The following is a 25,907-nucleotide window of genomic DNA, read 5'->3' on the forward strand; positions in this document are numbered from 1 at the left end:
TGTCTCAGAGAAGAGTGTCCTGTTAATGAGCCATGCATTGTAAGCCGTTTTATATATGTGGTCTTGATGGTGATCATGGTGATGCATTCTTTGCCCATCTTTCTATCTTTGTTTCTTCCATCTGGGCAGGAGGGTCTCCTTGCTTAGATTGAGTGGGATGTACCACTTGTCTATCTTCCTTGTGTCCTGATAGAGTGACACTGTATTTTTCTGGAAGTAATCCTTCAGGTTCTCAATCACTTTCTTTTGTTGCATGATGAGGTCTCCTTCTTTCCGAGCTATGATTAGTCTATCCATGGCCAACTTAGAGTGGTGTTGGTGGCTCTTGGTCATCATTGTCATCGTCTTTTTCATAATCTCCTCCAGCTTGGTATTAGTCCAATCTCTGATCCCGAAAGAGTATGTCAGCACTGGGACTGCATAAGTGTTTATGACTTTAGCTGTGTTCCCTCCATTCAGCTTTGCTTTAAGCAGGCTTCTGTGTCTCTGATGGTATTTTTCAGTCAGGCAAGCCTTGATCTCTTTGTGCCTTCACTGCTGAGCCTGCATCATTCCCCAGGTATTTGTAGGTCTCTCCCCTGTCATGAATTTGCTCTTTTTACTTGATTGCAGCTGGTAGTTTTGGCTGACTAATATTCCCTGGTGCAGTCCATGGGTCTAGCATTTGTCTAGTCTAAATTCCATCCTGATGTCATTGGTGAATTCTTTGGTGATCCAGAGTAGGCTGTTGGAGTTGCTTCTTGGTTGTTGCTTAGAGCTTGGTGTCATCCATGTACATCAGGTGGGAGAGGGTGTACAGGATTCTCCTTCCTTCTTTGAGGGTAAATTCATACTTGCTGTTGTTAAGCATGGTGGGTAGCAGGTTGACTGCTAGACAGAACCACAGTGTGCTCAGGGCACCTACCTGAAAGGTTCCTCTCCTGATAAGGATCAGTCTGGTTGTGATGTTTTTGACCTCGATGGTGATAATCTATTTAGCCATGGTTGCTTCTAGGAAGTATGTCATTGTTGGGTTGGTTATTATTATTATTACTTATTTTTATTCATTCATTCAGATTCAGAACGTAATCATCTTGTCTAACTAGTGCAACTGCCTTTTTTTTTACAGTATGTATAAACATGTTAAGGCTTTACTTTTTTTTTAAATTTCTTTTGCTATTATGGTATGTTAATTTAATTCTATACTGTATATTAAAATAGAATTAAAATGCTGTTCATACTGATATCAAGTTTTCATGCAGGTGCTATTATGGTATGTTAATTTAATTCTTTACTGTATATTAAAATAGAATTAAAATGCTGTTCATACTGATATCAAGTTTTCATGCAGGTCAACTTGATGAAGCTCAGAATTTTGCCAAGAAAGCAGCAGATGAAGTTGTCTCTATTCAGCAACAACTTTTTGCAGCAAGACAGCAGCTGAAAGAAAAAACAGAAAAAATTAGCTGGCTAGAAGGTAGGTTTAATACCTTACTCTGTATTCAAGTAATTTTTGCACTTTACTGAAGAGGAACTGTTTTAACTGTTTTTAACCATTATTTTATTTATTATTTTTATTATTTTAACAGTTATTTCAAACATTTAACTTTTGAACAGAAATTTAAATAAGATTCATTTTTCAATATATTTATGAAAAGTTGAAGGTACCTTTGCATTTCATAAAATTTTTTTACTAATTTGAACTTTTCTGAATATGATGTCATGAGAAACAAGTTTGTGTGCAGTCACATCATAAAACCATGATGTGACTTTTTTTTTTTTTTTTTGATTTGGTAGTTGTTGGCGCATCGGCTTCTGTGGCCATATTGCACCTCCCAAGGTTTTTGCAGTACTTTGATCCAAGCCTGAGGCGGGAATCGAACCCGCGACCTTTGGGTTGCCGGGCAGGTACTTTACCCACTTGGCTAGCCCGGTCGGCCCCATTATGTGACACAAACTGCCATAGTTCTTAGCAAATACTATTCAGAAAAACAGCAGATAGTATCTTTATATGTAAACCACAAACACGAGAGGTATTAGAACCTATAGTACTTAGTACCATGCTTGGGTTGGAGGTTGAGAAGACGAAAGAAGATATTTGTTGACACTGGACTTGAATTTCTGTAGACTGTAATTTTCAGGAAATACGTATGAAGGAAGGTTGTTCCAGAAAACGGCAGTTGAATGAATAAACGAGGAAGATGAAAAGTTGGTTCTGTGAGTTTGAAGTTGGACAGTAAATGGATGTTGGCTGGTGGTGGTACGTGTTCGGACTGTTTTGAAAGAGAGAGAGAGAGAGAGAGAGCGGGAATTATAGAAGCCATTTCAGAAGAACAGTGCCCATGGAAGTATCTGTAGAAGAGGCATGCAACAGAAACAGTACGTCTATGAGACAGTGAGTGGAGAGTCTCTGTTAGAGATGAATCATTAATTAACCTAACTGCCCTCTTCTGAATGTAATCAAGAAGCCTGAGAGAGGTTTTGGGGGCACCGCCCCAGATGTGGGAACAATATTCCATGGCAAGGCGGATTTGCGATTTATACAGAGTGAGCAGCTGTATGGAAGAAAAGTAACGCCGAGAGCAAAAGAGAAAACCAAGTTTTTTAGATGCAGAGCAAGCAATATTTGTAATGTGCTTGTGCCAAGAGAGATTAGAAGTCAGGGTAATCCCCAAAAGAGATATATCATTTTGTTTAGAAATCGGAGTGTCACTAAAGATAAGCATAGGAGCAGAAGAATCATTTTTGCGAGATATAAGACAAGACTGAGTTTTAGAAGGGTTGAAATCAACTGAGTTGTCTTTACCCCACTGGAGAATTACCTGAAGATCGGCATTTAAGGGATTGGTAGCAGATTTTCGAGAAGTTGAAGCTGATTGAGCAGGACAAGGTTTCTCAAAATGGAAAGTGGAATGCAATGTGCTATCATCAGCAAAACTATGGATAGGATTTCCAGTCAATGGAAGAAGGTCATTAATATACAAGAGGAAAAGAGTGGGGGAAAGAACTGAACCTTGGGGGACACCGACATTAATGGAGAAGTTAGAAGACAGAGAGCCATCTACCATCACCCTCAGTGAACGATCAGAGAGAAAACTGGATAACCAATTACTAAAAACAGTTGGCAAACCATAAGATGGAAGCTTGTTTAGAAGACCTTTATGCCAAATATGATCGAAATAAATGGGTAACATAAGCCAGAATATCACTAGTGGATCGACACTGACGGATCAATACTGGCGATCGTTGATCAGATGGAAGGTTTCTAGGTAGTTTAAGAGTTGGCGGTTAATTGATTTCTCCATTACTTTAGAAAGAGTAGAAGTAATTGCAATGGGACGATAATTGGATGGGAGGGATTTGTCACTCTTTTTAGGAACTGGCTGGATATGAGCAAATTTCCAAGCAGAAGGAAAAACACCTTTGGAATAAGAAAGTGAAAAAAGGCGGGAAAGAATAGGAGTAAGTTCAGGAGCACAGGTTTTGAGAACAATTGGAGAAATACCATCGGGACCTGGAGCTTTCTTAGCATCAAGATTCTTCAAATTCCTTCCGACATCCTTTTGACGGAAGACCACAGGGGGCATTGAATGGAGCATTTTGGGAATGGTGGGATGTGTTGTACCAAGATCATTAATATATGAGTTGGAAGAAAAATGGGATGCTAGCAGGTCAGCTTTATCCTTGGCTGAAGTGACAACAGAACCATCTGGTTTGGACATAGGTGGGAGCAGAGATGGGCAAAATTTGCGGCCAATAGCTTTGGCAAGAGAACAGAATGCTCGGCTACCATTAGGGCAAGAAGCAAGTTTTCTACCCTTAGCCTGTTCAAACTCTAGTTTGGACTGATTAATAACTGCTTTACAATTGTTGCAAGCTTTGGTGTATGCAGAAAATGAAACTGAAGAATTAGAAACGAGCCAATTACGATATGCAACATTCTTCTCTTGAACAGCCTTAGCACATTTATTGTAAAACCAAGGTTTAGATAGAGGACGAGATTTTAAAGTGGAGTGTGGGATAAAGGATTCCATTCCTGCAAGAATAATTTCACTGACACAATCTGAGCAAACGTTGACATCAGAAGTTTTGAAACAGTAATCCGACCAGGGAAAAGAAGAAAAGAAGTCTCGCAGGTCATCCCATTTTGCATTCTTGTAATGCCAAACAACACGAGGTTGGGAATAGCCATGAGATAAAGGTTCCATTGGAGAAGAGACAATCACCAACTTGTGATCTGAAGTGCCTAAAGGACCTCTCACTTCGACCGTGTACTTAGAAGGGTTGTTTGTGAGAAAAAGATCAAGCGTATTGGCTGTATGATTAGGATTGTCTGGTATTCTTGTACGTAAATGAACAATCTGTGCCAGGTCATTAGTAATTGCAAAAGCCTCAGCATCTCGACCAGCTGGGTCGGTGTGACTAGAAAACAAAAGCCAGCAGGAGTTGTGAACATTAAAATCACCAGGGAAAATTACTTCACTGTTAGGAAAGTTGGACTGGAGAAAGTCAAGTTGTAAAGAGAGGAAGTCAATGAGCTCCAAGTGATTAGTGGAGTTGGATCTGCCAGTATCTGCTGTTTTACTTTTCAACACCATTCTTCTGAACAGTATCTGCTAAGAAGATACTAAGCAAAATACAGTCATCCCTCGATTTGCTCTATTTTGTGGTGTGGTATTTACTACCAAAATTTTAGATTGTACAGCGAGTTTCGTTACCTGCACGATTTTTGTTTACAAACTTCAAAAATAGGAATGAAGAGCAGATTTTGAAAATTTGTTTTTTACAATTGAAAATTTCATTGAAGGAGAAACACATTTCACTGTAATAACATAAAATTCCACAGAATTCCAGCTATTGGGATTATCACAAATGCAATAAGATCGAGTTTACTACCCATTTATAATAGATTGCACTAACAGAAAAGCCCAATAAACTAGAAAGTGGAAATTGTTTTTATTGTTTTATGGTCATGATTTCCAGAAATGTGCTTTAGAAAAATATCACAAAGGCGTTCAAAACTGATTCTTATAACCAAACATAGCAATAAATGGTGGTGTGTTTGTCTGGTTATTTTTGAAACAACTTCCTAATTTAGGAATCCCCTTGATCAGTTATCCTACGTTAGCTGTTTAGACAGAATCTTTTTCTGGTTCATGCAATGTAAAGCTTTTTAATCGGTAAGCATTGCTTTTGCTGATTTAATATTCCTTGTCTATATAAAGTGTGTGTTTAATTAGTGCCTAAAATGAAGAAAGCTACAACAAAAAAAAAATTTCAATTTAGAGTAAAAATTAAAAATCGTTAAGAAGTTAGAAAATGGCAAAAAGGTTGTGACATTGGCCAAAAAATACAGCATAAATGAATCTAGCATTCAACGAATTGGGGAAAATGCTGAGAAAATTAAAAGTTCAGTTATCTGTTCCACATCGTTAGCTGCAAAAGGCACTACAAAAGTGAAAAATCCTTTAATAGAGAAAACTGAAAAATTACTTTCTTTCTTTCCTCTTAGTACAGATATTATTTGCGCCAAAGCTCTGCAAATTTTTAATCGCTTACAAGAAGCCGATCCATCCAATGCAGACGTCTTTCAGGCCAGTAAGGGTTTGGTTTGAAAATTTTAAAAAATGTAAGTCTTCACAATCTAAAATTAACAGGCAAAGCAGCCAGTGCAGATACGGAAGCTGCTTCTTTGTTTATTTTTTTTGTTAGTTGTTGGCGCATCGGCTTCTATGGCCATAATGCACCGCAATTTATGAAGTAATGGAATTTTTGGATATGGCATATGTGTGACAATAATATATCCAGCTCCTTGGCATAACTTGGCCCCAACAATGCTCCCTGCACACACTGCTCAGACTCTCTCCGGTCACTATCTGGCAGAGTAGAGGCAGCAAGATTATACACTAGCTGATCCGGAAGCCTCCTAGAGAGTTACCAAAAGGTTTGGTCTGGTGGACTATGTAGCAGCTGGCCTGTGGACACCATTTTAGAGCTGTACCCTCGAAATGTAAGGTAGATTGGATCTTGCCACGATGTTCATCATAACCTCAAAAGACATCATGCAGTATGATGGAAGAGATGGGGGTGGTATTGGAGCTTTGCTCTGGAGACTAAACATGGGTTCCGCCACTTCAAGCCTCCAATAAACAAAATGGTGGTATTGCACTGGTTGATGAGAGTAATCTACTACCTAGTATTGCCTGGTGACACAGAGGGGGCCTTCAACCCCCGCTTATGTTGGTTTGCACCTAGGTAGTCATCTCCATAATGCTATGTGCTGTATTTCGGGACTTGCACATGTGGGTTATACCCGGGACTACTAACAGTGCCACCATCGTGAAAGTGCAAGCAGAGGGTTTGGCTGTCACATACTGACTGGACTTTGCTGAAATTAGGTCCACTTGACTTGAGTGTCAGCCGAATATCAGTTCCATGACTGTTTTAGACCCCCGGGTAGCAAGCACTGCTTGGCATACCTGAGAGAATGTCTGTGACAGCCTCGAGGACCAATCGGTGTTTGAGCAATCCTCCCATGATATCAAAATCAGTCCTCTATACTACACTTGCTGTTTCACCATGGAAATAAATTGTAGTCTCGAGAAACATATATAGCAGAAACTAATTTCCCAACGGATGGATACATCTGCAGTTCTTAATATTGTGTTCTTTGATCATACAAGGAGAGAGAGAAATCAGTTTAGAAGCAGACTTACAAATGTTAGATATTTAAATGTATTATTCCCAAACAACTTAATGGAATATTATAATTCTCTTCAAATTGAATATTGAATGTATTGTAATTCTCTTTAAATTTACGTCTTCTGAAAAGATCTAAACCTTCCAAACACTTCCTAGTTCATTTCACAAATATACGTGGTCTCAATTCTAATCTCAACGATGTCTATTTCCATTTACAGTCTGCCATACCAATACTTTTTCTGACATAATCTCAGTTATCAGTTGATTCAACTACTGTTCATCTCAGTTGCACAAATTATTCACTATATGATTCCTTTCGCCTCAAAGGTGGTACTTGTGCATATGTTCATTCCGATATTCCCTACCAGTGACTTGGTAATTTGGAATCTCCTCATTTCGATCTTCTTTGGCTTAAAATCTCTCTCTCTCTCTACCTCATTGTGTCAAATTCATCTGTTGTCTCTACCGTTCTCCCAACTCCCCTAATCACTCTTTGACTTCCTCTCTTTGCAGCTTGACTTTCTCCAGTCCAACTTTCCTAACAGTGAAGTAATTTTTCTTGGTAATTTTAATGTTCACATCTCCAGCTGGTCGAAATGCTGAGGCTTTTGCAGTTACTAATGACCTTGCACAGATTGCTCATTTACCTACAAGAATATCAGACAATCCTAACCATACGGCCAACACACTTGATCTTTTTCTCGCAAACAACCCTTCTAAGTACATGATCAAAGTGTGTGGTCCTTTAGGCACCTCAGACCACAACTTGGTGATTGTCTCTTCTCCAATGGAGCCTTTATCTTATGGCTATTCCCAACCTCGTGTTGTTTGGCATTACATGAATGCAAAAAGGGATGACCTGCGAGATTTCTTTTCCTTGACCTGCGAGATTTCTTTTCCTTGGTCGGATTACTGTTTCAAAACTCCTCATGCAATACCTTGCAATTACTGTCTGATGCAATAGAAGCATTATCTACACAATACCTTTGCTTTTCAACAGACAAAATGACTGTAATCAAACAATATCTTATATGTTTCATTACAAGTGTTACTTTTTTTAATGTGATGCAGTTTTTTTGTCTGCCACTGTATATTAATTTAATCATTTTTTGCTTTAAAGTTCCTATCTCTTTAATTGGCTATCCATTTCAGCCTATTATTTTACTTAATTCATTATATCATGTAGGATATTCACATTCTTTCACTCTTTCTTATACTTTCAACATCTCCAATTTCTGCTATCCTCCTATTAGTTCTGGCATTTTGTGTAATTTATGCATCCATCTTTGCACTTTTCATCAGACATTAACTTTACCTCACATATATAAACTTTTGTATCCTTTTCTGCTGCTGCTTTGTGCACTGGTGCAAATGACATTATTTTTATTTTTTATCTATCTGTTATCACTTAACTTTTAATCCCATTTTTATACTTATTATATATATATATATGTGTGTGTGTGTGTGTTTTATTTTATTTTTTTCAGAGTTTGTCTCATATTTAGTTTTTGAGAATTTACTGTCATGTGCACAGTTATTCTCTTTTGAACCTTTTGAACGTCTGTTTCATTTAGAATAAACCTGTATTTTCATCTGTTTTCATTTCCTTATCAGGGCAACTGAATAAATCTGAAGATACATTATTGGAGTCTAAACAACATGGTGTTTCTTTAGAAGAACAATTACAATCTGTGGGACAGAAAAATCAAGAAGAAACTGATAATTTGAAACGTAAGAATGAAAGAAAATATTGCTTGTTTTGGAATATCGATACTTTAATAATTATCTATTTAGTATCACATAGAGAAAATTACAATAACATTCATATCATAAGGCCCTTACGATGAGTTGATCACTTTAATGTTCCAGATGATAAATAATTTTTGAAATACTCTTTATCAGTAGAATTTGTTGAAGGGGATACACATTTCTTGTTCAGGAAAGATGATGCTGACAATATCATCACCATAATTAGAAAACCTCATAACTCCACTTTTGGTTGAAAATGACATTTTCGTGCCATCTGTTAGGAGAAGATGGAACTACTTGGTTCAGAAAACCTTGTAAATCCAGTAAATTTTTTAAAACAGTCAAATAACCATTTTCACAAACCTCGTAATTCCATCACTGTGTAAAACAATTTTCAAAACTCGTAACTCCATTATTAGCATTAGTAGAGGCATACGATACAAGAAAGCAAACTTATGCAGCATCAGCCAAAAAAACCTTTCCATTTCACCCCTCCATTCGTTCCAAATGCCTGTCCAGCTCAGCCTTAAATCTATTTAGGCTACCAACTTCCACAACAAAAGATGGAAGTCAACTACCCGCTGGCTAAAGGCAAATTTCCGCACATCTATTCTACAACTGTCTTTCCTCAGTTTGAAACTGTGCTCCCTCAGGTTCTTAATCTGAGCAAGAGGAAGAATCCCATCAGCATTCAACTTGCTCAACCAATTCAAGGCCTTATACACCTCAATCAGATAACCTCGCAGGTGCCTACTCTCCAGGCGCTGCAATTTGCAGAACATAAGCCTTTCTTCGTAAGAGCACCCCTTTGTTTCCCTCACCAATCTTTTTGCCATTCTTTGTACTCGTTCTAGCAACTCTACATCCTTCCTAAAATGAGGCCTCCAGATCTGTACACAGTATTCTAGGTGTGGCCTGACCATTGCCTTGTATAACGGGATAATCACCTCCCTGTCCTTGCTAGCAAAATTCCTATATATATTATTGACAAGGCTCCATGACCTGCCCTGGCAGCTTGTCTGCACTGCTCAGTGAACTTCATATTTGACTGCACAATTACTTCCAGGTCTTTTTCACTTTCCATTGGGGAGGTTATTATAACCTCCCCTAATGTCTCAACAGCTGTTGTGTTTACCAACATTTGCAAATATCTGTTTATTTATCAGTTCATCACAGACTATAAAATCCTTTTTTGTGTCTCTTGTAAAATCAACATTTTTGGAGTTATGAGGTTTTCTAATTACAGTGATAATATTTTTGTTTCACCTTGACCATTGATTCATAAAGGAGGCATTTATTTTAAAATGTGATCATGATTGATATTTGCATAACAAAAATTGTTATTTACACATTAAAATTTAATTTTCTTGAATAAAAAAAAAAATAAAGTGTGTGTGTAAACAGTAAACATTGGCATGCTAGCTATTGCTATTTCAGATTATAATAGTACAAGAACTATAAAGACTACATTGCACCTTTAGTCTGCAAGTTTGGAATGAATGTATCATCTGGTAGCTCATGGTTGTTGACTGATGTGTCTTAAATGACCCATTATTCACATATACGAAAAACCCTTTTTTCCTGTTCTTTGCTCTCTTAGCCAGCAATTTCTCATAATCAGGCTTTGCCAGCCTAATCTTTTCTGTGATACTATTACAGATTATCTTGTAGCTGTTATAGGCTTTAGTACTTTTCATTAGTCTGTAACTCTTCTATGCAATCTTTTTCTGCTCTATTAAACTGTCTTGCTAATTATTCACCACCTTGTTGTCATCCTCTTGCTTTATTTTCTTAGCAGTGTGTATATATATATATAGTTTCTGCATTCATGGTTTCTGTTACTATTGCTTTAAAGGCAGTTTTCCCCCATTGTGTGGGAATGCCTCCTTAGGGAGGCACACCATGGATTTTTTTGGGGTGCACATGTCTTTATGAAGCACCTTTTTAATGAAATATGGATAAACTATCCTTCTAATCCAAGTACGAAGTGAATTTTATTTCAGTCTTCGGCGCCTCCGTAGCCAGGTGGGCGGGAGCGGCAGTGCATAGCACACGCTTCTTGATTAGACCGGGGTTCGAGCCTGTGACCACCAAATACGGAGGATGCTGAAAGGTCAGGGAATGACCACCGCATATCCTCGGAACAATATGGCCTTAGTTGCTAATGCTCCTAAAAACCAAACAACAACAACATTTCAGTCTTCAAGATTTTACTCATAGCTAAATTTTATGTCAGATCTGTTTATTTGCATTTGTTCTAGATGGGAGGAGGGGTGAGTTTTAAGGGGATGCAAAATAGATAAAAATTCAGAAATTCCATAATTCTGTTATATCCCCACTCCATATTCTATCTCCCCAGTCGATAAAGGCCATGTAGCACCTTAAGCTGTCATAGTTTCCTTTCCTGAAATTAAAATCCATTCCTTTGCCTTTAGCAACTATTCTTTCTTGCCTCATCATCCAATTTATAACTCCATGATCACTCCTTGCTAATGGTTCCTGTACTGTCAGCCCCAAATTGTCATCTGATTTATAGGTGATGATCAGGTCTAGAATATTCTTGCTCCTAGTACCTTCCCTATCATCTAATATTATATCCCTGTCTGATATAATAATTGTCTCATTGATTTAAAAGTTTTGTTCCCCATGGTGAGTTTCCCTCCTACTTGCTTCAATCAGTAAGGAATAAATTGAAATCATCCATAATAAAACATTCATCCTTGCTTGCTCATCCATCTGCATATAGAGGTGTGGCCATAATCTTCACAACCTTTTGGTATGTAGATTACTCCCACTCTCATTATACCTTTGCTTCCAACTAAACCATACAGATTCTGTACTTGTGTGCATAACTTCTGAATCTGAGAAAGCTTTTGTTGCATTCAGCCTGCTTTGATAAGAAGTGGCAGATATAGTGGCAGATTTAGTAATGTCTCAAAAACTTTGGAACGAATGAAGGGGTGAAATGGGAACTTTTTTTTTTTTTTTTTCTTTTTTTGGCTTATGCTGCATAAGCTTGCTTTCTTGCATCATATGCCTCTACTAATGCTAATACTAAAAAAAAACTAAGATTTTATTGTCCTTCTGCATCCCTGCTATGTGGATGATATATTTGTTCTAGTTAGGGCTGGCTGTTCTAGTTAAGACTGAGCCTTAGCATATGTTAATGGATTTGAACCTAACATTCAGTTTATGTTGGAGAAGGAGCTAAATTCTGTCCTCCCTTCTTAGACATAATAGGCAAGCATGTGGGCCTCCACACTGAAACCTCTGGATATAGGAAACCTGTTTTCACACTTTGTCACAACCCTTGCATATGTACACAAGTCTTCCACTGCTTGTGCCTGGCCTCACTTCAGTACAGTCACATCTGGACAGCAAGAAATCAATCACGTAAAACACTGTCTCCATAACTGTACAGTAATACCCCGAAGTTACGCGATAGGCAGGTCCGATGAAAATCGCGTAAGTCGAATTCGCGTAAGTCGGGGTACAACTTTGCATATAAATACATATAAATTTTGCTTAATTGGGACCAAGGACTAACAAAAACACTAGTTTAGAAGAAAAATATTAATAAAATTGTAGTTCTTTATACATATTAATACAAAATATGTATTAAAAAAACAAATGACTTACGTTAAAAAGTTATTTCGATGTCGATGGCTTCATAAAATCTAACAAATTCGTCTGACGACACAGCGCGTTCTTTTTTTCACGAAGAAATTCTGCGTAGCAAGCTAATAATTTTTTTATTCCTTGCTTTGTAGCTATAACGCGTTCTTCGTTGGAGTCTGTTTTCTAAAAATTTTAAGCCCTTTACAATTGAGCCCTTTTCAATTTTCAACCTGTTGAGTTTGCAATTGTCATGTGCTTTTTGCCGTTGCTTCATTTAGGCCTGTAGCACGTGCAATATCACATGGTCTTTCATTTCGCTCAAAGCGTTTCACAACAATGCACCCGACACCCAACCCAGATGGACTCCACAAATAACATTAGCCCACGAGGAGCAGCGTTCATTGATTACCACTCTCTGTGTTCTCCCACTCAACCATCTCTTTATCCCCAGCAGCAATTTGCCCTTAATGCCATACTGCTCCAATTTGTACAGTAGTCTTCCATGTGCAACAGTATCAAAAGCTTTCCAAAAATCCAAGTATACGATATTAAAATTATTCTCTGTAACTACATCATAGTATCCAATCAAATTGGTCAGACAAGACTTCCCCTTAGCAAACCCATGCTGTGTCCGAGCTATAACAGAATTCTTGTTTAGATGATCCTGCAATGCTTCTTTAGCCAGTGTCTCCATTAATTTCCCTGGAACAGAAGTTAAACTAACAGATCTGTAATTACCCGTCTCTCTCTCTTTGATCCTCCTTTGTGGATCGAGGTCACATTTGCACATCTCCAGTCCATGGGTACCTTCCCTTAGTCCAAGGAAGCTCTCATAATTATGGTTAGGCGCCTCCGTAGCCAGGTGGGAAGGAGCAGCAGTGCGTAGCACATGCTTCTTGATTAGACCGGGGTTCGAGCCCGTCACCACCAAATACAGAGGATGCGGAAAGGTCAAGGAATGACCACCGCATATCCCTGAGCAATATGGCCTTAGTTGCTAATGCTCCTAAAAACTAAATAACAATAACATAATTATGGTTAAGGGTTTGCTTACTTCCTTTGTTGCCTCCTTTAATATAACTGGATAGATTCCATACACCCCAGGTGCCTTTCTTATGTTTATCTTCAACAATTTCTTCCCCACTTTACAATCAGTTATTACAAGATTATCTAGCTTACTGCCAGAGTTTAATACACCTCTGGCATTCCCCTCTCTGAATAACTCCTCATGTGTGAATGTAGATGCAAAATATTCATTTAGTTTGTTAGCTACCTGAGCATGATCATCAACAGTTGAACCATTGATATCAAGTGGACCAATCCGATTCATCCCCTCCCTTTTACATAAGTAAGGAACTCTTTGCTGTTTTTCTTTGCATCCTTTGCCAAAGATTTCTTGTAATCTGTCTTTGGCTGCCTAACCTGCTTTGTGACTTGGATACAGACAAGCTTATATCTATCATAGGCTTCTGTGTAACCTGTTAATTTATGTGTATCCCATTCATTTTTCTTCTCTGCCACATGTCTAATAAGTTTATCTGACATCCATTTAGGCCTAAATCTTGAACAATATTTCTTGGTTGGTATGAAAAGCCTAGTAGCTTCCAAGATTAATTCTTTGAATGCTTCCCATTTTGAATTTGCTGTTGGTAACATCATCAGTTGGTTGGTCCCACCGTATAGAATTTAAATACCGTTTCAGACCACTGTAGTTATCTTTACAAAAGCAAAAACCCTTCCCTTTACCCCTGATGGTAGTTACCACTTTGAGTAAATCCCACTTCAGTACACTGTGATCACTGCCACCTAGTGGTTTCTTTATCGGCAGATTCTTAATGCATGAAAAATCACTACTGATAATCAGATTAAGAGTATTACTCCCTCTAGTTGCCTCCCAAACTTGCTGCTTTAGAAAGCAATCGTCCAATAAATCCACAGAAGCCTTGCTAGAGTGTGTGAATGACCAACCCACAAATTCCAGTCAATATCTGTAAAATTAAAATCCCCCATTTTTAGACACTCTGATTTACTGGCCCACTCTTTCTCTGCACAATTGCTCATTATACTCATCAGATTCATTAGGCCTATAGACCAGACTCAACATTGCATTGTCCACCAACATCAATTGGATGCACTTCTTAGATTTTATGTATTTCTTAACTAACTGCATAACCCCCTCCTCTCTTCCTGTCCTGTCTATCCTTTCTGTACACATTGTACTCCACAAATTCCAATTCTGCACTGCTTATGTCTGTGTGACACCACATCTCTGATATCCCAACATTATCTGCCTTTGATGTCTTGACTAGCACTTCATGCTCATCAAATTTATTAACTATACTCCTAGCATTGGTTTACATGCACCTGTTTCTACTGTTAGTTACCCTAACACAGCCCATGTATTTACTTGTTCCACTATGACTCTCAGCAGTTCTGGAAATCCCCATTGCCTTGCTTTCCAGGCTGCTGCTCAATTTCATTTCAATAGAAGCAGTGCAACAATCAGTTTTACCTCTGCCTGCAGCTACTGTTAATCTATTAGTCCATGTATCCCCCCCAAAGCTACCAGTTTTCCGACCCACCTAACTCCACCTCGATAGCATCAGAAAATATTCTTGCACCCTTTCTATTTAAGTGTATCCCATCCCTGTAGAAACAGTCTCTCCCGTTAATAAGCACAGACCAGACTGAGAAAATTTCTACCCTTTGAGCCTGCACTGTCTCTCCAGGGCCGAATTGGTCAACAAGGCTCTCATCATATATTCCCTCCTATCGTGTCTGAGTAGAATTGCAGACACTTTCAAATTCAACCCTAACTCACGGTTTTTTTTAACATTGACCTGTACTTGTTAAGCAATTCCACCGGTCTCCTGCTCTTAATATCATTAGTGCCAACATGTACAACAATATCACCTTTCATGCTCTTAAAAGGTTATTTTAATCAATCAGTTTTTTACCAGTTTTATATTTTGTGTAAATATGCCTTTTTATTTTACTTTTATATACCCCATTTGTTGGTTTTATTAAAGAACATTTTGATGATAAAACAAAGAATTATTTGCTAAGCATTGTTAGCTACTGACTTCTCACAATCTGTCTGAGCTTGCCTAAACCTCCTTAGTGATGACTTGATTGCAGATTAGTTTATACTTATTGTAGATTTCTATATACCCTGATCCCCTACATACAGTGAATCCTTCCAGTTTACCTTCATGAGTGTAAGATGTTTCATTTTATTGACATACCCTCAATGTCTCCTACTGACTCACTGAGGATAAACCCTTTGGTGACCTATTCCAGACTGCTTATGTCTTGAAAACATTTGCTCACACTGACTGGGGGATATTGCCAAGTGCAGTGGGATTATGACCATAGACAGTGTAATAAGCCTTCTCCTTAATATTAGTGTGTGTGTGCACATACTGTATTTAAAAAAAGGAGCTTAAGACAGAGTGTCGCATGTCTTGACCTTATTCTTTACTATCCTGGACAATCCTGTTTTTTTTATGCATACTGTGCCATACATCAAAGTGCTATGCAAAAAGTTTTCTCTGTTTTAAACAGACAACCTTCTTTATTTTAAAGAGACCTTGAGCAAAATAAAATCTTTTATTTGTAATTATGGCAAATAAAAGATTTTATATATATACAAAAAAAAAAAAAAAAGTTCTAAAATAAAATCTGTTCTGCAATCATTGAAAATTAACTAAGATGTACCATATTGATAAATGATGTTATCCACTCATATTTGGACGGTAGTGGTATTTTTCTGATTCTGCATTACGAAGACCAGTGTCCATCATGAAAACATGTCGATAATCACAGCAGTATATCTATTCCCATTCAGAGGTTGCATCTTATGTCTGTGGACAAGATCTGAAAATTTCTAATTGAATATTAAACAGGCTGAAATGGAACTTTACACCTAAAGATACATCTGATTTATCATCATTGATAGGTCTTCGCAAAATTTTATCAGAGTGTTTTTAGTCACCAAACTTATACATTTGGTTACACCTCCCATCATACTTGTAGGAACAATCTATAATTTGGTCTATATGTATATATCAGTAGTTTAATGATAGATGGCAGCATGGTAATGACAGTGACTTATTGAGAATGCCATGACATCAATCCTACAATGGAGATACTTTATCTTAGAATACTATTTCAAACTCAGTTTCTTTCAGAAGTCATTCAGCAATGTAGACAGTATTACCATATTAAACAGGTTTAAATGTTAACAGAATTATATGTAACTTCTGTAAGTTTTAATTGAAGATGTATGAATTGTATGCATTTGGAAAATTTAAAAACACCCTGTATAATGTCATCTGCCTTAATACTCCAGAAAAATCAGTCCAGGTTTGATAGGCTTTTTATCTAACTGCAATTTTGCATTAGTATTAGTAGTGGCAAATGATGCAAGAAAGCAAGTTTGAATGGTATCAGCCAAAAAAAAAAAAAAAAACCATTTCCCATGTCCATCCCCTCCAATAGTTTTCTAGTCCTTGATTTTATTCAAACTATCCACTTCCACAACAACAGATGGAACTTTGTTCTAACACTCAATCACCCACTGGCTGAAGGTAAACTTCTGCACATCTATTCTGCAACTATCCTTCCTCAATTTGAATTCATGTGTGTAGTCTGAACAAGAGGAAAAATCTCATCAGCATTGAGCTTGCCCAATCCATTCAAAGCCTTAAACATTTCAATTAGCTTGCCTTGTAGGTGCCCAGTTTCCAGTCAGTGCAGTTTGCAGAACTTAAGTCTTCCTTGGTAAGACCACACTTTTGTTCCGTTCACCAGTCTTCTTGCCTTTCTCTGCACAGCTTTTTATCTCTAGCAGCTCAATATCCTTCCTGAAATGAGGCCTCCAGGCCTGCCTGCAGTACTCATTACAAAAAGTTTCCAGAATTCTTGGCTACCATTATGGCAAGAAGCAAGTTTTCTACTCTTAGCCTGTTCAAAATCTAGTTTGGACTGATTAATAACTGCTTTACAATTGTTGCGAGCTTTGGTGTAGGCAGAAAATGAAACTGAAGAATTGGAAACAAGCCAATTACGATATGCAACGTTCTTCACTTGAACAGCCTTAGCACATTTATTAGAAAACCAAGGTTTTGATAAAGGACGAGATTTTAAAATGGAATAAAGGATTCCATTCCTACAAGAATAATTTCACTGTCACGATCTGAGCAAAGATTGACATCAGAAGTTTTGAAACAGTAATCCGACCAAGGAAAGGAAGAAAAGAAATCTCCCATATCATCCCATTTTGCATTCTTGTAATGCCAAACAACACGAGGTTGGGAATAGCCATGAGATAAAGGTTCCATTGGAGAAGAGACAATCACCAAGTTGTGATCTGAGTTGCCTAAAGGACCTCTCACTTCAACGGTTTACTTAGAAGGGTTGTCTGTGAGAAAAAGATGAAGCATTTTGGCTGTAAATGGATGAATGCATTTTGGCATTTTGGATGAAGCATTTTGGTAGGATTGTCTGGTATTCTTGTAGGTAAATGAACAATCTGTGTAAGGTCATTAGTAATTGCAAAAACCTCAGCATCTCGACCAGCTGGGTCGGTGTGACTAGAAAATGGAAGCCAGCTGGAGTTGTGAACATTAAAATTACCAAGAAAAATTACCTCACTGTTAGGAAAGTTGGACTGAAGAAAGCCACGTTGCAAAGAGAGGAAGTCAAAGAGCTCCAAGTGATTAGTAGAGTTGGGAGAAGGGTAGAGAGAAAACAGATGAATTTGACACAATGAGGTAGAGAGATTTTAAGCCAGAGAAGATCGAAAAGAGGAGATTCCAAATTACCAAGTCTCTGACAGGGAATATTGGAATGGACATATACACAAATACCACCTTTGAGGTGAAAGGAATCATACAGCGAACTGAGATGAGCAATAGTTGAATGAACCGATAACTGATATTTTGTTAGAAAAAGTACATGGGGTTTGGCAGACTGCAAGTGGAAATGGACATTGTTGAGATTAGAGTTGAGACCACATATATTTGTGAAACGAACTAGGAAGTGTTTGGGAGGTTTAGATCTTTTTGCAGATAAGATTACTCTATTTGTTTGACAATTCATGGTGTATTCAGTAGCAAGAAAAAGTGGGAGGGGGACATGCTGTATGAAGTATTGAAATTTTTGGATGTGGCATACACATAGTAAGAATATACCCAGATCCTTGACATAACATGGCCTCAACAATGCTCCCCACATACACACTACTCAGACTCCCTCCAGTCAGTCACCATCTGGCAGAGTAGAGGTAGCAAGATTATACACTAGCTGATCCGGAAGCCTCCTAAAGAGTTACCAATAGGTTCGGTCCAGTGTACTAACTAGCGGCCAGCCTGCGAACACCGTTTTAGAGCTGTACCCTTGAAATGTAAGGAAGATTGGATCTCACCATGATGTTCATCATAACCTCAAAAGTCATCAATCAAACTGCATGCATTGCGGAAGAGATGGGGAAGGGTTGACCGAAATTTAGCACTGGAGACTAAACATGGGTTCCACCATTTCAAGCCTCCAATAAGCAAAATGAAAGCCACAGTTTTGAATTATTGGAGAAATGAGTTACCAACCTCTATGATAGAGCATGTGGGATGAACTGGAAAAGCAGGTTTGTCAATACAGGCCTCTGTTCATGTCACTCCAGGAATTGAAGATTGTTTTGCTCAAAATTCCTCATATCCCAATGTACCTCAGAATACCTTTTCTTTAAATCACTCTAATTTCTAGGTATTAAGCTTTGCATTTAGTAAAAATATAGATCTTACATTCCAAAGAATATAGAGCTTAACATTGTTATAGACTGCATTCTGCATTGTGTCTCTATAAGGTTTACAGTATTTTGGGGAAACCCCTGAGAAATTATTTCCAACCATCCTTTCTTTCTGTGAAATATTTTTCTGTATTCTTTAGCATACTGTACTTCATCATTTAATGCAAAGAAATTAGTACAGTAAACATTTGATGTTTGCAAGAGACTGTTTCTGGGAATTGGTGTGAATATTAATACCAAAGCCTTGTTGGTGGTTGTTGTTATTTGGTTTTTAGGAGCATTAGCAACTAAGGCCATATTTCTCCAGGGATATGCGGTGATCATTCCCTGACCTTTCCGCATCCTCCATATTTGGTGGCTCACGGGCTCGAACCCCGGTCTAATCAAGAAGCGTGTGCTACGCACTGCTGCTCCTGCCCACCTGGCTACAGAGGCACCAAGCCTTGTTGGAAAAGAAGGGGGTTGGGTGGCCTTTTTTTAATATTAATGGTGATTTCTGTAAATGACTGTTAATATTGAGACCAAAGTTTTCTGGAAAGGAGGGGGCAGACTTTCTTATGAAAATCAATCAAGACAAACATTCATGATCAATAAGAGTTAACATATAATATGTGTAATAGCCAAAATCATGCTTATTATAACAAAATGCTTATTATAACAAAAAAAAAAAAAAAAAACCCACATTTACTCACCACAAGGGAGAGAAGGAGAGAGATGTGGGGTCATCCTTAAAATCTTTCCAGGAGAGAACTTACAAGAATCTTTAGTAGGAAGAAGGTGCAGTTGCAAAGTTTTCATAAAAAACTTGTGGACATTTGCTTTATATTTTGTTACAGATCCCTGTAGGTGTCCTTGTAAAAGCAACATAAGAGCTACCAATCCTCTTAAATTTTAAGACTGTGCTCCATCAACGAATCTATTTCAAATGCCATGTTAAACAGAGAGCCTTAGACAGTTTAAAATCTTTACTTGTGCCTTAAGCAACAGCTGAGGTTTTTGATTCAAATCACTCTATTCTTTGTCGCTTCTTTCATCCCAGTAAAACTCAGTCTTCATCTTCTACCAGCGAGATGGCTTAAGGCTTTTCTCCACATTGGGTAACACCTTCCTAGCATGCACACCAAAATTGATGGTTTGATTTCATCTAGAGATGCCTTCATATTTGTTAGACAGTCAGCAGTGTTGTACTTTTTTCAGCAATTGCTAGAAAAAATAAAACAAGAATTCTTGAAATTGTTTGGTGAGTTAATGTAACATGTATGTTGGGAAGAGACATTGATCCATCAGTTGGATCTTCCACACCACTGCAGCATAACTACATAGAGAGAAGTACATATATATGTTGGAAATGTAACAGACTTTAGAGAAACTATTCCCAAATAATCAAAACTGTGAATTTTGAATAGGTATGTTTTAGTATATTTCCTACTCTCTGGATTTACGATAGAGAATCTGTCTTTTTGATCCCTTTTCTATCTTTTTCTTTTCACAGAAATTAGTAAAACTATTAAAATCAGAATTTTTAAAAAATGTGAATGTTTTTCTTAATTTCATTAATGAATGCACTTTTCCTATCAGTAAATTAGTAAAGGACACCTTCCTTTTCAATCACAAGTGCAGAGACAGTACATGCTGAATGTCAAAACTGGTTGATGCAGTAAAACTCCATCATAAAACTGGTTGGTGCATAAAACTCCAAATTTTATAATGTGAGGGGGAAAAAAATTGAAAAAGATCATCAGTGCAAGTTTACATGGTATATCAAGGTTATTTGCAAACCAATATGATCCAACAAAGTCTTAACTTCAATTATTTAATACATTTATAGCAGAAGCCGAATGATTTTATTAATAAATTTGGTAAATTGTGGACTTAAGTTTGGTCACCAGCACCTTTCTGTCATTACTTTCTGAGACCACAGTATGGCAGTCAAAGTCTACTAGCTCCAAACAAAATTCATAGATAGCAAGTTGCCAAACTGCTTTATCTGGAGCATTAAATTAAATATTATTTAACTTAAATATAATTGTATTTGGAGAACCAGTCTGTCATTTAATGATGCTTTTTTGGAGAACAAGTTTTTTGAACCAAATTGAAACAAACTGATTTTGAAAAAACACGCACACACATGTACAAACACTTGGGGAAACTGACAAGTACAAAGCATGAAATATTACAAATTATCCCAAGTCATTCTTGGCATGTTAATAATTCCTTATAACAATGCTTGAGTGTCAGAGAATATTCAGCCAGGTGAAACAAAAACTGAATTCAGGTCTTCTCTTTCTGTTGCAGTTTTGGAAATGCTCTTGACAGCTAAACAGTGCCATTGTTGTAAACAAAACTTTCACTTGCCATTTCTGAATACAGTCGAAGCTCTATATAACAACCCTGCAGGGGAATGAGAAAAACAGTCATCGTTATATCAGAAGGACGTTATATCGATCGTTCATAAAATCAGCAACAAAACAAGTAAAAGCTTGAACATTTAATGTAATTCTACTAATACAATATAGTATAGTCTTATTTATAATATGTACTACAGTATTAAACAAGAAAATTATGATTGTAAATTTTGCATTGATTGTGTAGAGTGCAGTAAAGTTAGGCTACATACCTATCAAGACTTAACAAGAGAATTGTTTCATACTTTGAAATAATCTGTAAAAACATGTTTCAATGGTAGAGCATGTTTTAAAAGAGAATTATGGAGGTGCGCAATAGCAGTTATTTCACTTCTGCAGTTAGACTGGCCTTGAAAAAAATCGACATACAAGTTCTAATCGTTGATGAGCATCTTTCACTGAAACTTCTTGTTCAACCACAGTAAGTTCCTCATCTTCATTGCACTACAAATTTCGGGTTTCATTACGTCTGCAATGAGTTCCTCTTCATTCATGCATATCCCGAAACATTCAATGTCTGCATCCACTTCTGCGTAATGTTTGAAGCTTACATTTTCCTGTAAGTTTAGGTGTGATGCACATGCTGAAATATTTCTTCCCTATTATTGGACTGTTCTTCACAATTAATAGAGGAAGAAGCATGCAAAACTTCACACATTGCATCATTCAATGCAGTAAATCAAGCTTGTTTGAAGCAGTTTGCGATCACTTTTTCATCAACTTCATCCCATGCTGAAACACACAAATACATTGCCTGCAGAATATCAATTTCACATTGTATTTTGCTTTCAAGACAGCACAATTTTGTTTATTAGCATTCTTCAGTAGTTTTATTATAACACTGGATTACACCTTCAAGTAACTGAAGAACTGACATCATATTTGGTGGTAGATACTCAGTTATTCACATAGGTTGTATACTTGACAATGAGGGATGCAGTTGTCCACAGACAGCAAATTTTTTCTATTCTTCTCACTCATCCTGCTATCTGATCCATTCCTTTTGGTTTGCTTTAAATCATCAATGCTTCTGAGCTTCTGGACTTTCCCAATGATTAAAAGAGGAATCTTCTCTGTGCCAGACATGTTTGCAGCTAGGAGAATCTGTTGTTCAGCCTTTTTTTCCACCACTACATTTCTCTCCTTTAAATGTAACTGTTTTATCCAGTAGCAATTTAAAGACTCCAGTTTCACCAGCATTGAAGATGTCATTGTGGTCATATGTCATCAAAACATTTTTTTAACGATTTTCCTTCCATTCCTTTGTGGCATCAATGTCCACAGCTGCACTTTCGCCACACTTTTTTGAAAGACAGGCCTCGACGAGTCTTAAATTTCTTGAACCATTCATCTGAACTTTTAAATTCTTCAATATCCCTTCAGTGCACAAACAATTCAGCTTTAGCTTTTAAAAGATTGCCATCTACAGAATGTTTTTCGCCCATATCATCATCATTAGCCATTCCAAAAGTACCTTTCAAGATCCAGATACTTTGCCTTTTGTGCTTGAATACTACCCTGGTGCAACAGATTTCTGTAAACTTTCAATTTTTTTCTGATCTTTCAAAATAGTTAACAGAGTACTCTTAGGAATGCCGAACTGTTTGCCAATGTCATTCTTAGAATGCATACCATTATCTACAGCTTGCAAAATCCAAATTTTATCTGTGATTGGCAAAACTATCTGCTTTCTTGGAGACATGCCAATAAACATAAGTAATGAAATGAACTTCTAGCCGATGTTCATTTCATTACTGCACTGTGAGAAAAGAGCTTGGGAAATCATAAATTTTTTTCTCACGGTTAGGCTGCAAGCTCCTCAATCTTCAATATATTTGAAGCATTCTGTCATTTTTAAATGCGAATATTGTAATAAAGAAGTAAAAATTTAGATGAAGAGGTAGAAATTTAGGTCATTATAGAGAAATCCTTTGATTTTCAATGTTGTTGTAATGAATGTAAAATAGCATTAGGTTAATGAGAAATTGGCCGGGACCAACCACATAGGACATTATAACGTTGGGATGTTAAAAAGAGGGTTGCTATAAAGAGCTTCGACTGTATACACAAAGTCTGCTACAGTATCTTTCTTAAAGCAGTCATAATAAGTTGATGTCAGAAAAATTCAACCAGAAAAATGTTAAGTAAGCTAATGTTTAAAAGCATACTGTACTGGTAAACAAATCTGTGATTGTATTTTAACATAAAATGTATATTTTGTCAGTTAAATTTAATTTCTAGTGCAATGTAAACTTCAAAAACCTCCTGTTTTTCTCCTGCCTACAAATACCTAAACCCAGCTATTTGTAAGTCTAAAGTTGGCAGCTGTGCTTTACAGAGACAGTGAAATAAAGGATTACCTGTTAATTTATTCTGTGATACTTCTTCAGTCTCAGGGACTAATATCAATATTACAATTTACTAAAATGATCACTTCCCTTATTTATTAGAGTATGCTAAGTGATATTTTAACTTAGGAAAACAGTTATTATTAAGTTACCAAGTGCACAATTCCTCAATAAATTCTTTTTATTATCATTGATAACTAAATTCAACTGAACTTATTACAGCAGACTTCTAAAGCACAATATGCTAAAAAGCAAGTTTTTTAGTACAGTAAACCCTCACTTATCCGAATTAATTGTGTGTGTGTGTGGGGGGGGGGGGGTCATCTGGATTAAGTGATAATCCAGATTAGTGAAGCAAAAGATAGCTCTAAAAGACAAAAAAAACTTAGACCACAAATATGGCCACTCCCTGACATGTAAGGGTTACTTTCTGCGGAACTCTACGTAATTTCCCTAAAATTACGTAGAATTTCCCTAAATGCATTATTTATTCAATTTTTTTTATCTCATGCGCAGGAAAAATTACAAAAGTGTACAAAATTACAAAAAAGAGAAAGGAGACAGGCATAATGCCAGAATTAACTCTCCAGCTGACACTCGCTTCTGAATCTGATTTTCTGTCCATATTATTAATAGCTTTTCCATCTTTAATATAGCACCTGAATGATGTTTTGTGATCACTGTTGATCTTAAATGCATTGATCCTTTAACATGTTCTTTGAAATAGCATTCACTGTTGAAGCGACGAGACCTAATTCCATTCAGTAGATGACAAACTTTGTCCTGTTTCATACTTCTTAATCATCTTCATTTCTAAATCAATTTTGTTTCGTTTCCTAGCAGTGCCAGCCAGCACTTGCACTTTCCATTGGTCCCTTTCCCTTCACCATTGTAGTAAGTAAATAGGAATGAAGAGAGGATTCTGAAAATTTATTTGTTTTTTATATGATTGAAGATTTCAGTGAAGGGGAACTCATTTCATCATAATACCCTAATGTAAAAACCCACAGAATTCCAGTTGTCGATATTATCGCAAATGCAATAATATCAGTTTATAATAGATTGTGCTAACAGAAAAGCCCAATAAACCGGAAAGTGCAAATTGTTTTTATTGTTTTATGGTAGTGACCTCCAGAAATGTGTTTTAGGAAAATATCACAAAGGCGTTCATAATTGATTCTTATAATGAAACATAGGATAAAGACAAAAGTGTGATGCAATTTCCATTATAAAAATGACCTTTTAGAGAGATAAATAGCTTAGTTATATAGCGAAAATTTCACCTTCCGAGGTCTTGGAATGGATTACCAAAGAAAAAAAAAAAAAAAACGATGTGTCATTGGGTTTACATTACAATATTTTCACGATACCTCCATTTATTCCTATGGGATGCAAAATATGTTTCATGATTTTTTTAAGTTTGCACCGGCCAGCAAAAACTTGCGTAAAGTCAAATTTCCATAAGTCAAGTATTATGTAAGCCGGGGAGTTCCTGTAAATGGAAAATTTAATGATATAGGTAGTGTTGATGAAAATAAATAAAAGAAATCACTGTTAGACCCTTTATTTAAAAACTATAAAAATACAATACTGTACATTTATCCATCTATCGATGGATAAATATATTGTCTTTTTATACATTTATCAGGTGGTGTTGCCATTGCAAGCCAACTCCACTTGATTGTTGCAGTGAATACCACTTAAATACAGCTTCGTCTAGCAACACCTCTTTTGGCTTTTTTAATGACTGTCTATTTGATACACTGCTTCCCATGTCGAATTTTAAAGCAAATGCCTTTATAAATTCTTTTTTTATTATTATTATTATTTTTTTAATATCAGACAGTCTGCTGTTGGCCAATCCCAAATTCTTCAGCAATTTTTTTTTTTTTTTTTTCCTAGTACACCATTTTCAAGTTGTTCTATCACTTTGAGCTTGTTAATGATATAGTTAAAGTAATGTGTTTTCTTTTTATTTCACTTTTTGATTCTTTAGAACCCATAATTATATAAAATATGTTAACTTTTGTACATATATATGTATAAAGAAGTACCCAAATGAAGTGATATAAGCAATAACATCCTTCCAACTTAGAGTTAAAAAGAATACCGAACAACATGCAAGACAATGTAATGTATGATCCATCTTTTTCTGCACTGTCAATCATCATGCAGTCATAGTGACTCATTTAACTTATTTTCTTAAATCCCATGTGTATTTCCAAGTGTTCAGCTGTGAACAGAATTTTTCATATTTCGATCCAGATTATCTGACATCTGGATTAACTGTAACTGGATTAA

The 25,907-nt window shown here is 36.7% G+C and overlaps 1 protein-coding gene across 3 annotated transcripts in view; it reads left to right on the forward strand.

Moving 5' to 3' along the window:
- Positions 1-25,907, forward strand: part of LOC150086307 (uncharacterized) — a 230,060-nt gene that overhangs the window by 173,674 nt on the left and 30,479 nt on the right. For all 3 annotated transcript variants that reach the window (XM_090374462.1, XM_090374464.1, XM_090374463.1), the window contains 2 exons: positions 1,331-1,456; positions 8,296-8,412. In XM_090374462.1, the coding sequence (XP_090230588.1) occupies positions 1,331-1,456; positions 8,296-8,412 (243 nt within the window). The remainder of the gene's footprint in view (positions 1-1,330; positions 1,457-8,295; positions 8,413-25,907) is intronic.

The sequence above is a fragment of the Mastigoproctus giganteus genome, chromosome 5 (assembly GCF_048544385.1).
Source record: "Mastigoproctus giganteus isolate SK-2022 chromosome 5, ASM4854438v1, whole genome shotgun sequence".
NCBI lineage: Eukaryota > Metazoa > Arthropoda > Arachnida > Uropygi > Thelyphonidae > Mastigoproctus > Mastigoproctus giganteus.